Raw genomic sequence first — 15,289 nt, forward strand, 5'->3', positions numbered from 1 at the left:
GCAGGAAACTTGAGTCCACAGCTCTATAAAAGCACATCTCACAAACAACCCAAAAGGCTGGGGGCTGAAGAAAAATGCTCAAGACTGAAGTTAAGAGCCGTTGCTGCTCTTCCAAAGAACCAGAGTACAGATACCAGAGCCCACATTGAGTGGCCCATGAACTCTAGCTCCAAGGGAACGGACGCCATTTTCCGACTCCATTGGCACCTGCACACACATGGCAGACACTGACATAGAAACATAAAGAAGGCCGGGCGGTGGTGGCGCACGCCTTTAATCCCAGCACTCGGGAGGCAGAGCCAGGCGGATCTCTGTGAGTTCGAGGCCAGCCTGGGCTACCAAGTGAGTTCCAGGAAAGGCGCAAAGCTACACAAAGAAACCCTGTCTCGAAAAACCAAAAAAAAAAAAAAAAAAAAAAAAAAAAAAGAAACATAAAGAAAAATAAAAACCGCTGGGCGGTGGTGGCACACGCCTTTAATCCCAGCACTCGGGAGGCAGAGGTAGGTGGATCTCTGTAAGTTCGAGGCCAGCCTGGTCTACAGAGTGAGTTCTAGGAAAGGCGCAAAGCTACACAGAGAAACCCTGTCTCGAAAAACAAAAACAAAAACTTTGGGGTTGGGGATTTAGCTCAGTGGTAGAGCACTTGCCTAGCAAGCGCAAGGTCCTGGGTTCGGTCCTCAACTCCGGGGGAAAAAAAATTAAAAAATTAAAAAAAAAACCTTTAAGAAAAACTGAGGGACAAATGTGGTGGCACACACCTATAATACTGCATTTAGGAGATAGAGTCAGGTAGAAGAGAGCGCAGAACCAGAGTCAGGTAGAAGGGAGCGCAGAACCAGGGAGGTAGAAGTTCAGGTCATCCTCAGCTATGAAGTTATGAAACTTGATATGAAGCAAGTTTGAGGCCAACTTAGGATACATGAGACCCTTTAAAAACATGGCTTGCTCGGTATCTTAAAGATGCATGCTATAAGCCAGGTGGTGTGGCGTACTCCTTTAATCTCAGAGGCAGAGGCAGGGGATTTCTGTAAGTTTGAGGCCAGCTTGGTCTGTAGAGAGACTTCCAGGACAGCCAGAGCTGTTAAACAGAGAAATCCTATCTTGAAAAACAAAACAAAAACAAAAACAAACAAAAAAAAAAAATGCATGCTCTAAGACTAATGGCCTGATCCCCGGGACCCACATGGTAGGAGAAAACCAACTTGGGCAAACTGTCCTCTGACCTCTACACAGATCCAAGGGCACACAGCGATGTGTGTTCCCCTCCCCACAATAAATACATGTGATTTTAAGAAATTAAAAATAAAACATACAAAAGAGAATTGTGGTTGCAATTCAGTGGTAGAGCACTTCTAGTATGCATGAGGCCCTGAATTTAATCCCAAACACCACAAATTAAAACAATCAGACACAGGATATGATTTCCAAGTTATAATTGCTTTATTTTTTTCTAATGTTCTACAATATTATTTTCTTTAAAAATAAATGGCCAATTTAAAAAAAATTAAAGATATTTATGTTCCAAATAGGTTTTAACACCAAATTGAATATAACTACAAACAAAGTTTTATTTTTTCAAACATAACTTTGTTTTGTTTGATGTATGATATTGCAGAAGTACTAAAACAAATCCTTGAAAAATAGCCACATTGTTGAGAAATAAAGCTAGACAGTAGAAATCTAAAAATAAGCTAAGTTGGGGCTATAGTTCTATGACAGATTGTTGTCTACCATGTAGCAGGCCTTGGGTTCAATCTCCAGCACTGAGAGAGGAAAAAAAAAGACCTAAAAATAAGATAGGTTAGGTAATTAATTTAATACAATCTAGTTCAGGAACTAGTAGACATTTTAAGGTAAGGACCAGACAATAAATATTTCAGGCTTTGCAGGCCACATGGTCTCTGAAAACTACTCAGTTCTACTAAGACAGTCTAAAGTAATATACATAGACAACATGAACCTAAAGAATCCAGCTGTGTTCAATAAGACTCATATGTATGCTACCAGCTCATAAACAACAAATTTACCCATTCCTGGTCTAAACTACTAAAAATTCTAACTCTGGCATTAGCTAATGTTTAATTATAATATTGACCAATGGCCAAGTAAAGTCTCCTAATATTTCTTTACCAAAAAGTTAATTTGTCTTTATCTTAAGTTTTTATGCACTTCCTTTAGTGTGGTCCTTTATCAAGATGCAATGGCTTTTATGTATCATAAGAATTGAGTTCAAGTTCTAAGTTAACAGTTAAATAACACCAAGCCCATTTGCATTCACATGCAGAGATATCACCCTCACACACATTACAAAGAAGCTCAAGAAGTACAGATGTCAAAAGTATTTTGTATTATTATAAAAGTTTTATATAAATGCCAAAGCAGTATCACTGCCACATTTATAAAGAAAGCTGCTTCATACCATTGCGACCAGGTCACAAAATAACCACACCATGGTTTCCTCAACAAATGAGTATTTCAAACTTACCAATAAAGATACCACTGTACTAGAATAGAAGGCCAAGTCTTCTATAATTTCTGTGCGCCTGTTGGCTCCAATTCGCAAGGAACGACTATGTACTTCTTCAGGTAACACTGTAAGGATCTCCAGCAAAAAAGGCAAAGAAGTTACATCATTGCTATACCTGGAAAAGAAGAGGAAGGATATATAATGAGTCACTGATAGCCAACAAATACACAATCACAACACCACTCATCAGAATATCACACAACAACAAAAGAGCAGCATTCCCTATATTAAAAGGGAAAGAGCTCAGTGGTGGTGGTGCAAGCCTTTAATCCCAGCACTCAGGAGGAAGAGACAGGTGGATCTTTGTGAGTTCGAGGCAAGGCTGATCTACAAGTCAAGATCCAGGACACCCAGGGCTATTACACAAAGAAACTCTATCTCAAAAAACATACAAACAAAAAAGATTTATTTTTATTATGTGTATAGGGAAGGGGTATTTGCACATAAATGCAAGTGCCCACAGAGGTCAGAGTGTCAGATTCCCCTGGAGCTGGAGTTACAAGCAGTTGTAAGTTGCCTGATCCTGTGCTGAGAATTTAACTCAGGTTAGTATGTGCTCTTAACCATCAAGCCATCCCTCCAGCCCCCAGTTTTAGTTCATTTTAAAACATTACACGCATGAATGCACACACAAACATACAAATATGATCAAATATTTTGCTAACTTAGCTAAATTCTGTATTATCATTAGCCTCCAGTTTTCAACACCAGTATCTTCCTGACTTTGCAGGTCTGGCCAAGCAATCATAATGACTCAATTTAGAAGATAACCAACAATTTCATGAGTTCTTTGTCATATGTGATTTGTGAATTTACACTATAAAGAATAAGATCATTGTACATATTCATTTATTTAGAGATAATATAGCCTTGACAGGACTGGAACTCAATATGCAGACCAGGCTAACCTTGAACTCATAGAGATTTTGCCTGCCTCTGTCTCCTGATTGCTGGGATTAAAGGCATGCCTCAACCATGCCCAGCCCCGAAATTTACTTTAATGAGAAAGTTAGTAATACATAATTCAGGGGCTGGCAATATTGCAGTATGTAAGGGTGCTTGTCACCAAGCCTGGTAACCTGAGTTCAATACACAAAACCCACATGGTGGAGACCAACTCCTTCAAGTCGTCCTCTGAACTTGACACGAGTGACGTGGCATGGCACGCACACCCACAATACACAAACAAACAAACAACTTTGGAAGAGAAATAAAAACTATGTCATTTGGGAATGGAGAAATAGATGTTTTAGTGGGTAGGAGCACTTGTTACACTACCAGAGGACTGAAATTCAGTTCCCAGCATCCATATCAGGTAGCTCACAACCATCTGTAACTCCAGCTCCAGAGGATAGGATTCATCTGGGCTCTGTGGGCATTTGCACTCATGTACACATACCCACAAGCAGATACACATACCTATACATAATTAAATTTTTAAAAATATTTTTTAAACCTGGTGAATGTGCATGTCTTTAATTCCAGCTTTTAGGAGGCAGAGGCAGGCAGATCTCTGAAATCAAGGCCAGCTTGGTCTACACTGAGAGTTCCAGGATAGCCAGAACTGTTACACAGAGTCCTGTCTCAAAAAAGCAAAACAGAAAAAACGTAATTTTATGTCCATAATTCAGGAAATAATCAAGTGTCTAGTTACTAGAACAGATTTTTCTGTGTTTATTAATGGTAATCCCAATGCTAATATACTACTGATACAAATTATAAATTACTTACTTTTCTACCAATGTTTGTACACATCCTTTCCAAGAAGGCATCTGTAGGGCAAGGTCTGCTATTGCTAAAGCCAGCTGAATGGGAAGAGAGATTAAATAAATGAATAGACCAGATAAACAGAAACCATCGATGCTAAGAGAAAGCAGAGACCATATTTCTTTTAAACAATATGACAGAGAAGACTAGCATCCCTTCCATTCCTTCCCCATGAATATCTACCTATCCATTCATCTACTTAGCCACAAATCGCTTGGATTTAAAGATCAACCTTAGAAACTAAAGATAAAACCAAAAGAATCAACAAAATACACTTGATAGAAAATATTTTCTTCATTGTTGTTTCTGAGACAGTAATTCATCTAGTTCAGACCACCCCCAAACCCACTGTGTAGCAGAGGTTGTCCTCGAACTCCCGATTCTCCTTTCTTCACCTCCCAAGAGCTGCTATTACAGGTTTAAACCACTATGCTCATCTTAAAAACATCAAACATAAAACATTAAAAATAAATTAAATGCCAGGCGGTGGTGGCACATGCCTTTGATCTCAGCACTCAGGAGGCAGAGGCAGGCAGATCTCTTTGAGTTCAAGGCCAGCCTGGTCTACAGAGCAAGTTCCAGGATAGCCAATGCTACACAAAAAAACCCTGTCTTGAAAACAAAAACAAAAACAACAACAAAAAAAAGCCCACATCAAAATATATTTAAAAATATAGATACAGATTTCCTTGGACTATATTAATACAAACTTTTTTTTTTTTTAAAAACCCAAGACAAGGTTTCTCTGTGTAACAGCCCTGGCTGTCCTGGAACTATCTTTGTAGATCAGGCTAGCCTCAAACTCAGAGGTTCACCTGCCTCTGCCTCCCAAGCGCTGGAATTATAGTTGTGTGCCACCACTGCATAGCCAATACTTACTTTTATTTGGTAATACCACAGAACTTCATGGACAGCTAAATTATAGTTTTCCAAAAGACCAAAGCTACTGACAAAATTAGACCTGTGGCTATGTCCCTAAGTAATGGATTGCCATTTCCCTTCTCTTTCCTGAGGCCTCATCCAAAAGCCCCCTCTTCAGGAACACTCCTATGTCAGGCAAAGAACACATGTATGTACTTTATTTTCTAATATATTTCCCTGGCTAAAGGGGAAAGCCAAAATGTCCATTGTTTTATTTGTAAGACTTATAGCCAATCCTTCCTGAAATGATTTTTTAAAATAATTAATAAAAAATAAAAGTTAACTACATAGACCTCTAACCCAAAACAGTACAGATTTTTTTTTTTTAAAGATTTATTTATTTATTATGTATACAGCATGTATGACTGCAGGCCAGAAGAGGGCATCAGATCTCACTACAGATGGTTGTGAGCCACCATGTGGTTGCTGGGAATTGAACTCAGGACCTCTGGAAGAGCAGACAGTGCTCTTAACCTCTGAGCCATCTCTCCAGCCCCCAGATTTTTTTTTTAATCATCTGACATTTTTACAGTAGGAAAAACATGCTAGAAAAAAACAGACACTCACCGCCCCACTTCCTATATTTAATGTTTGAGCCTAATGAACTCAAAGATTAATACAAAAGATTAAAATTTTTATTCTGCTACAGCTGTATATAGTATATAGCAATAAAGTTAACAAATATTACCTTACACGGCCTATCAATGATAAGCAAACTGAATTATGACGCATCCAAATGTCCCTACAAATTTCCTTAGTAAGTAAAGGATTTACCTGTGTCACAATGACAGGTGACAAGTCTTTCAAGTTCTGAATATGAGTTAGCAATGAGTCCCTTAAAGAAGCATGAGAGTCTGTGGGGAGCTCATAAAATGAGGTCTGAATCTTCATTTTCATGGTCTGGGCAGCAAAATAGCATGATTCCACATCCTGTCGGATCTGTAACAATTGATCAGAAATCTCCCAGGCATGAACCTGAAAGTAAATCAAAGATATCTTAAAGTATATTATTTTTATAAGTAATTTTAAAGTCATATAATTTCAACATATATAGTTAGACTAAATATAATGGAAAAAAGATTTGACAAATTAACTTCAGTTTGTAGGGCCTTTTCAACAAAAGTATTTCCTAAGACTTTGTGATTTATTCTAGTAAGGCCTAAGGGCCTAATCAACTGAATCAAAAGACAGAATCTGGAAGATTAGAATAATCAATTCTATACAGCAGTTATAAAGGAAAATGTACCAGAAATTTCTACTAAAACTAAAACATCACTCTAAAGCTTCTAACCCTATTTTTAAGTTGAATGTTTCTTCTCTTATTCAAATATTTTGTTCACTCTGAGACCTGAGTGTGGAAAATTTTTAATATATCTATAAATAGAAAAATATATTCCATATTGGTCTCATTGAGCATACTTTTTAAACTTTAGTACCTCATAAAACAACAGGAAACATACCTTGGTTCAAGTGAAATTTTCTGATATGCTTATGAAAAGACAGTTTGACAATGCTACTAAATAATTCTCAAAAACATAAACTTGTCTATCAAAATAATAAAAAAGAACAAAACAACAAATCTGGTCACTAATAGCTAGTCATAATAAAGAGTCCTATTTTAAGGAGAGCTCTGGGAGTAAAAGCATGCAGTACACAGTAGACAGCTGACTAAAGATTGACAAATTCTGATCCAATTATGCAAACTGCCTCTTCGTAACAGACTGGCAATAATACAATGAAAAAAAGGGATCAGTCTCAATTGTGAAACAGTGCCGATTTCGAAGATTTTGTTTGTTTGTTTGTTTGAGACACATGTATCCAAAGTTATGTAGTGGAGTATAACCTGATGATCAGCCTGTCCCTAGCTCCTGGGAATTGGAATTACAGGTATGCAACACCACGCCCAGTTTAAGTAGTGCTGGAGATTGAACCAAGGCCTTGTGTGTGCTAGGCAAGTACTCTACCAAATAACATCTCCAGTACCATATACATTTTTCTAATCAATTCCTTCTTCTTTTTTTTTTTTTTTCAAATTTTCCCTTCAATTTCTTCTCTTTTTCTCTCTTCCTTCCTTTATCTCTCACTTCTCTTCTCCTCCTCTTCTCTCTTCTAGCCTGGAACTCCTTATCTATCTCCTTCAGTGCTGGGATCACAGGCATGTGCCACAGTCCCAAGTCCATGGCTTTTTAAACTGTGCATCACGGAAGTGAACATGATGGTCCCAAGAAAAAGCAACTGGCAACAGTAAAAGGTTTCTGAACACACAGTGACCAAAAATTAATTTAAAACTACACAACTGGCGAGCCCCAGGTGTTTGGGGGAGTATTCGGGTGTGTTGGAGAAGACAGCCTCACTACATGCAGCCTTTGTTCTGAGCACAGTGTGCACACAGCACTAAGCACACCTTCCTGCCGCCCAGTGCCAATGAGTGTTGCCCAAAACACCTCAGCAAGACTTCAGATTATTCTGGCATGGATTGTGTTTTTTACTATACATACAAAGTTTTCTGCTCTCATAGAAACATTTGAGTTTAATTAAAGAAATCAAAGACAATTATTTTCAAAGTATCTTCTCACCACGTATTCTAAGAATTATCAGTGTAACTTTGGACAGTATTGTGTCACAATGCTTAATTTTTAAAAATTTCTGTTTGAAGCCAGGCAGTGGTGGTGCATACCTTTAATTCCAGCACTCGGGAGGTAGAGCCAGGCGGATCTCTATGAGTTCGAGGCTAGCCTGGTCTACAGAGTGAGATCCAGGACGGGCACCAGAGAAACCCTATCTCGAAAAACCAAAAAAAAAAAAAACCTACTGTTTTGAGTTGCTGAGGAGTTTCATTTTAAAAGGCATTAAACATTAAATTAATTTTAGCTTGCGATTAGGACAGAATGTCCTAAACATCTGCCATTTTATATTATATGCTTAACTGAAGAAAGGTCTCAGCATTAGGAATCGAAAACAAAATACTGATCAGTTCTGAAAACCACTGAAGGTGTTCTATGTCTTGCAATATCAAATGTGCAGCTAAGATTTTTTTTAAACATTTACTTGTATGTGTGTGTATGTGTAGGCATGTTTACACATACACCTTTCTTCTATATGAAATGGCTGGACAGAAAATCACTGCCTATGATATTTGACACTATGTTATATGTAGTCAGACTCAAATGATTGAGTAATGGATTTGCAAGGATTTTTCTTTCCCATACTTTAAACAGAAGCAATACACTGTATCAGTGAAAACTTAACACAGAAGAACTTTGGAGATAGCCTGCTAAGACATCCATGTCTTCCATTAGTGGATTAAGTGGTGGGTTTCTTCTCTAATACAGTGGTAAACTCTGTCTTTGCTATTCAATACAAGTTTAAAAAATGAAAAAATTTCTCCTTTTTAGCAATTGAGGTTTTTTGTTTTTCTTTTTTATTGAAACACTAGAAGAAAATGGATTTTGACATGGTGAAAATATTAATAAAGAAAATGTTATAAATATTTTATATCTGGTCAAACTAAATTCCATTATAAAAGCCACAGACTGTTCCATGCAAGAATTCACAGATAGTCCCCTGGGCCCTTCCTAAACAGTACTTTAAGAAACAAAATAGAAAGAAATTTCAGATCAGAGAGAAGGCTCAATGGGTAGAAGCACTTACACCACAAATCTGACTGATGGCCTGAGTTTGGATCCCCAGAACCACATAAACTCCAGAGCGCCATGCATGTGTCTGTAACCTTGTACTCCTGCTGCAACATGGGGAGATGGAACCAGGAGGATCCCCTGGAAGCTCCAAGGCCAGATAGCCTATAGTACACAGCACAGTGGCAAACAGTTGGAGAGGCCCTGCTTCAAACAAGGTAAAAGGTGAGGACCCACAGCAGAGCCTGTCCTCTGGCCTCCACGAGTGCTGTGGCAGGCACAATTAAGCCCTCACACACAGACACACATGCACACATATACACAAAAATATTTTCTTTTAAAATGAACTGAGCAGGCAAGATGGTTTACTGTTTGAAGGTGCCTGCTGTCAAGCTTGACAGAGTTCAATATCCAGGATCCACGACGACAGACAGCTCTCCTGACCTCCAAATGGTGGTCGACCCACACTCACACCCATGTACATACATGTAAACTAATTAACCAACTTTCAAAAGCCAAGCTTCAGGTAACCAAATAATTAAAGTGAGGCTTCAACACTGGTGGGTGGTCAAAAGAGCAAATGAAGATTCAAAGGAAGAGAAGTGGTTATGCAATATTCACATTGTCTGACAGCCTACAGTCTAGCCATCCAAGAACGAGGAAGAAAGTCAAGTGCATACAAAAATAAACTTAACTGGGAGTGCGGGGTTCAGGGTGTATATCAGAGATAGCACCCTTATATTTCCTGTGCAAGGGCCTGGGTTTGCTCCTCTATCCTGTAAATAAGTTAATAAGCTTAACTGTCCTTATATGTGCACTGGTACTATTAGTCTAAGGCTATTAAAAGTTAACATGAGCCAGGCGGTGGTGGCGCACACCTTTAATCCTAGCACTCAGGAGGCAGAGCCAGGTGGATCTCTGTGAGTTCGAGGCCAGCCTGGTCTACAGAGTGAGTTCCAGGAAAGGCACAAAGCTACACAGAGAAACCGCCTCAAAAAACAAAAATAAATAAATGAATAAATAAAATTTTAAAAAAAGTTAACATGAAATAAAGCAACTGAAAGTGGACTATTTTAATTCTACTACCCTCTATGGCTTGTCAATCCAAAATTTAGAACAGAAGAAATTACAGATGTAATACAGAAGAACTTCAGGCAAAAACCAGGAGTGTAGCTCAGTGGTGAGTGTTCAACCCCCCAGTGCCCTCCTGCCACCAAACAAAAGAGGGAAGAAAGAAAGAGAGGGGCTAGGGAGATGGCACTGTCAGTAAAGTGCAAGCAAGAGGACCTGAGTTCTATCCCCAGAGTCAAGTTCAAAGCTGGTGTGGTGGTACATAGGGAAGCAGAGAAGGAAAGGATCCCTTCATACAAGTATTCTAGCAACTAGAATTTTTAATTTTTTTTTTTTTGTTTTGTTTTGTTTTTTGGTTTTTCGAGACAGGGTTTCTCTGTGTAGCTTTGCGCCTTTCCTGGAACTCACTTGGTAGCCCAGGCTGGCCTCGAACTCACAGAGATCCGCCTGGCTCTGCCTCCCGAGTGCTGGGATAAAAGGCGTGCGCCACCACCGCCCGGCTGAATTTTTAATTTTTAAATGCACAATTATTGTAGACCATCATACCAAAAACAACAGATTTAGCACTGACTGGCAATAGAGTACATTACCAAAAATGAATGGGGAATGCCAGGTGATAGTTGTGTACACCTTTAATCCAAGCACTTGGGAGACAGAGGCAGGTGGATCTGTGTGAGTTCAAGACCAGCCTGGTCTACAGAGTGAGTTCCAGGACAGCCAGGACTGTTACACAGAGAAACCCTGTGTTGAAAAAACACAAACAAACAAATGAATGGGGAAAAGAGAGCTGTAATTCAATGCTTTAAATGGTTAAAGATCAAATCTATTTCCCCTCCCTTTTAATATGGTCTGGCCTTAAGTAGTTTGCGTAACTGACAGAACACAGTAGAACTGAGGTGGGACTTCAAAAGTTAGGTCAGGGGCGGCTTTAGAATTTCTGCCAAATTTCTTAGCATTACTCTGAGAATCAACTGCCACATGGGAATTCTCGACTACTCTCCTGGTGGGGAAACTTGGAAAGGCACTGAGACTACATGGAGAACAAGAGGGCCCAGCTAAGTCTAACTTTCTAGGTCTTTCTAGTAGTGTCTTAGCATGTGTCTGAAAACTCCCAAACTAGTCCAATCACTAAATGGGTATCTCAGTGAGCATGAGCATAAGCCAAGGAGCCCTGTAAGAATTCCCAACCTACAAAGTATAAGATACAATCAACTAGCTTTCATTTTAGGATAATGTGTTTCACAGTGGTAGGTAACCAGACATTATGTGCCTCCAGATGAACTACAAATGACAAAGAGATCAAATTTGTATCTCATCAGGCCTTGGCTTCCAGCTGCCAATCTGCAAGAGAACAGTTGTCCCTCTGTGTCCTTGAATTGGTTCAAGGACAAGATCTCTAGATGCCTATGTCTTTCATAAAATGGCACAGTATTTGCATATAACTACACACGTCTTCCAATACGGTATTTTCTTTTTTTTTTTTTAAGATTTATTTTATTTATTATATAAAGTGTTCTTTCTGCAAGTTTGCCTGCAGGCCAGAAGAGGGCACCAGATCTCATTACAGATGGTTGTGAGCCACCATGTGGTTGCTGGGAATTGAACTCAGGACCTCTGGAAGAGCAGTCAGTGCTCTTAACCTCTGAGCCATCTCTCCAGCCCCCCGGTATTTTCTTTTTAATCTTAATTTTCTGTTTGTTTCTAGAATGAGTTTTGCTATGCTGCCCAGGCTGGCCTGGATTTCCTAACACTGCTAGCTTAGCCTCTTGAGTGCTTCCCACATACTTTAAATTGTGGCTAAATTTAAAGAAGAAAGTTGTGTACAGGGTAGCTGGAAGTATAGTCTAGTGGTACTTGCCTAGCATGCACTAGGCTTCAAGTTTGGTCCCCAGTACCCTAAACAAACAACAACAAAAAGCAAAAGACTAAAGGCAGGTGGATCTCTGAGTTCAAGGCCTACATATAGAGTGAGTATCAGGACAGCCAGGGCAACACAGAGAAACTCTGTCTCACCCTGCCCTGCCCCCCCCCCCAAAAAAAAACAACAACTGTGCAATGTCTTGTGATATTTAATCTGATGTCAGAAAACTAAACTGTACCGTTCTTATGGACTTTTTTTTTTATTGTTTTTTTTTTTTGCCCCACCCCCACCCCAGTTTTGTCAGACCTTCGAGTACAGCCATTTGGAGACTGTAAAACATGCATTATCTGTAGACTCAACAAGGAACAAGCCACAGTCTTCACTGTCAAAGGTGTCGGGCTTAGTGGCAGACATGATGGAGATTAATGAAGTGTCACGGGAGTGACGTGGTTCTTGAAAAGCTTGTAAACCTTGGAGTAGGATCTTAATCATGTGAAAAACAAAGCTGTTCATGCATACTAAATCAATTTCACTGAAGGAACAAAGTATTTTTTAATTTTAAAACAAATAAAAATCATTTGTTTGTAGAAGATTCTCATTTGCAACTTTGTCCATTCCATTTTCAGAAATCTTAATTTAAAAAAAATTAAAAAACCAAAATATGCATTTTGGAAGTTGTATGTTTATCTGAGCAATAACTAAGATTTATTTCTTTTGTGGCTGCTGAGGTGTATTAACTTTGAAGAAGATAATGTCTCCAACAATATAATTTCTGCCTTGTCTGTATTTTCCAGCAGCCTTGACTGCATTTTTAGAACCTTCCTCTTTTTTTTTTTTTTGGTAAAAGAACACATGACAAATTTTATTTTGGCTCGTTTGGATCCTTATCCTTATGTTCAGATTATTGAGATTTTTTTACTATACAAAAAATCAAACATTTTTCTAAATGAAACAGCTAAAAATTTGGCTCTTTACTGAACATGTGACATATTTGGCTTTAAAAACAAAACAAAACAAAAAACCAAGTAACTTCAATAAAGTTTAGTTATGCAAACTGTTTTTCTGCTAGTTGCCTAATGTTCATGGACAGTCTACTTCCATGGTACACGGTACACAACAGGATTGATCATCAGTCCCATAGAAATACTTAAGTAAAACAAGAAAGATATTTGGGTTACATTAAAACCATCCACATTTAACTAAACAAGTCCTATAAAAACAACCATCCGTGTCAAAAGCACTATTCCATCAGTACCATGCGCATTCTGATCATATCCAAAAACCGGAGAAATAACTCAAAACTAGAATGCAGCCAGGTGCCCTGCCAGTCTGATGTGAACGTCTAAAAAAGTATGACAGAAAATAAAGAATTCTGCTTTGCTTGTAAACAAGGAACTTCTCAGGAGACTGGAGGGCGAGGGGGTGGGGGTTGCAAGAAATCCATCAGCCTGGTTGGTGGCAGCTCGCGAAGGGCTGTTCTGTCAAACTGACAGTACAGAGAGTGTCGTCTCCCTACAGGTTTCGAGGAGACAATCCTTGGACGTAACAAGTGGGGTGAAGGGGAACTTTGCTATCACTCGACCATCAAATATGGAATTCAACTTTCCCATTAAGGCACCAAAACAAAAGCCAGTCGCAAACATGGCCTTCATTCCCACAACTGACAGATCTCGTTTGCTCTTTTAGTTGTCTTCTTGTCTTTCTCTCTTTTTGTGATTGACCAGCTAATTCTGTTATAGGTTCCTTCTTTGCTAATTTTTGTTTTTCCACTTCTACCTTCAATCGCTTGTCTATGTCTATCCTGTAAACCAGGATGCCCTGGATGAGCACACAGAGCTAGAAATGGTGAGCAGCCTGTCTGCAAACATGGTACTCATTCCTGTCCATCCTGCACTCCCACCCATCACGAGGGAAGCACTCAAGAGCCAGAGAAAGATCTGGAAGAGGCTTTGCAGGACTGACCCCAAGGATCACTCATAAACTGCCTTTTTAAAGTCTTTGTATGTCATTGTTTCAGCAATGATGAATCCCTTTCCAAACTCTGTGTGAATCTTTCCTGCAGCCTGAGGAGCCTTCATGGCTTTCCTGATGGTCCATGCATGAACATCATCTGGGCCTGCAGTGAGAAAGTATTCTAGTTGATGTGCTGCAAACCCAGCCTTAATGATCTTTGGCAAAGCACCGTGTATCCTGGTTTACTTTTCCACTTCCAGCTACTTGTGTCTCTCCTCAGCACTCAATTTTTGCAACTTGAGTTCCAAGGCCCCACTAAAAGGAATGACCGTGGCAACTGGGTCATGATTGTCTTTAACGCTTTATCCTTTATCAATCTTTTTTTTTTCTTTTCAATATAGTCTTTTTCAGAAAAATTAACCAAGTAGACCATTGGTTTTGAAGTAAGAAATAAGTGTTTTTATTCAACACTTCAACCTCTCAGTCATTCCAAACATAATAGAAGTGAACATGTTTCTTTTGATCTATAAACCCAGAATCTGACTTTGCATATTATATCATATTCAGGCTTCAGTTTTTTGTTTTTTTGTTTCCCCCCCTTAAGACAGGGTTTCTCTGTGTAGCTCTGGCTGTCCTGGAACTTGCTTTGCAGCCCAGGCTGGCCTCGAACTCAAGAGATCCGCCTGCCATTGCCTCTGAGTGCTGGGATTAAAGGCGCGCGCCACCACCGCCCGGCTTGAGCCTCAGTTTCTTATCGCCTCCTCTCACAGCCATCTGTAATGGGCCCAATCATTTATCCATCTTTCAGCAGAAGCTCTCCATGTATTAGTTCTACATCTCAAGTGGGATCTATGATTCATGATCTCATCATCTTCAAAAGCATATTAGATTAAACCCCATCACAGGCACTAAGATGAGATAAAAAGGCATTCACCAAGCTCTTCCCACTGTGAGTTCCTTTCATAGGCCAGCAATATCCACCACATTTAGAAAAGCAGGAATCTTCATTGGTTTGTGATACTGCAACCTTTCATCCGGCACAGGAATGCTACTCTCATTGTGGTAGATGGTATAGAGCGGGAAGTTTTCTGCTGAAGCTGACTATTGGTTAACATATTGAAAAAGGTAGACTTCCCAGCATTGGCAATCCAGCAACACCCACATTTGGTGAGGTGCCAAATCTTAACAATGACTGGGGGTGGTTTAATTCCATCTCCTCTCCTTCTCATGGGAATCATGTTGAGTGCGCACGATTGCATGGGGTCCTGGGCTACAAAGACTGATGTCACTGGCAGCTGGAGGTAAGGAGGAAAGTGGGCTGTTTTTTGCCCTTTTTTTTGAACCCAAGACTCACTCTAGCCCAAGCTGGCCTTGAACTCATGGAAATCCATCTGCCTTAGTCTCTCAAATATTGGGGGTAGGTGCATGAGCCACTGCATCCAGCTTATTTGTATTTCTGATTTAAAACCACTGCCTCTTTAAAAGTAGAGATTTAAAAAATAAGGAGAAAAGGGGCAGGAGAGATGGCTCAGTAATTAAAAGCACTGACTGCCC

The 15,289-nt window shown here is 39.5% G+C and overlaps 1 protein-coding gene and 1 pseudogene across 1 annotated transcript in view; both read right to left on the bottom strand.

Annotated features, from left to right (window-relative positions):
- The window catches only part of Tnpo3 (transportin 3), an 83,062-nt gene that overhangs the window by 44,736 nt on the left and 23,037 nt on the right, over positions 1-15,289 (bottom strand). Inside the window, exons 2-4 of the mRNA XM_052722285.1 lie at positions 5,990-6,190; positions 4,259-4,332; positions 2,486-2,642 (exon numbers count right to left, since the gene is read on the bottom strand). Coding sequence (XP_052578245.1) covers positions 2,486-2,642; positions 4,259-4,332; positions 5,990-6,190 — 432 coding nt within the window. The remainder of the gene's footprint in view (positions 1-2,485; positions 2,643-4,258; positions 4,333-5,989; positions 6,191-15,289) is intronic.
- On the bottom strand, positions 12,289-15,188 carry LOC128100147 (obg-like ATPase 1; annotated as a pseudogene).

This window comes from Peromyscus californicus, unplaced genomic scaffold (genome assembly GCF_007827085.1).
Source record: "Peromyscus californicus insignis strain IS unplaced genomic scaffold, ASM782708v3 Scaffold_6__1_contigs__length_162567912, whole genome shotgun sequence".
Classification (NCBI taxonomy): Eukaryota; Metazoa; Chordata; class Mammalia; order Rodentia; family Cricetidae; genus Peromyscus; species Peromyscus californicus.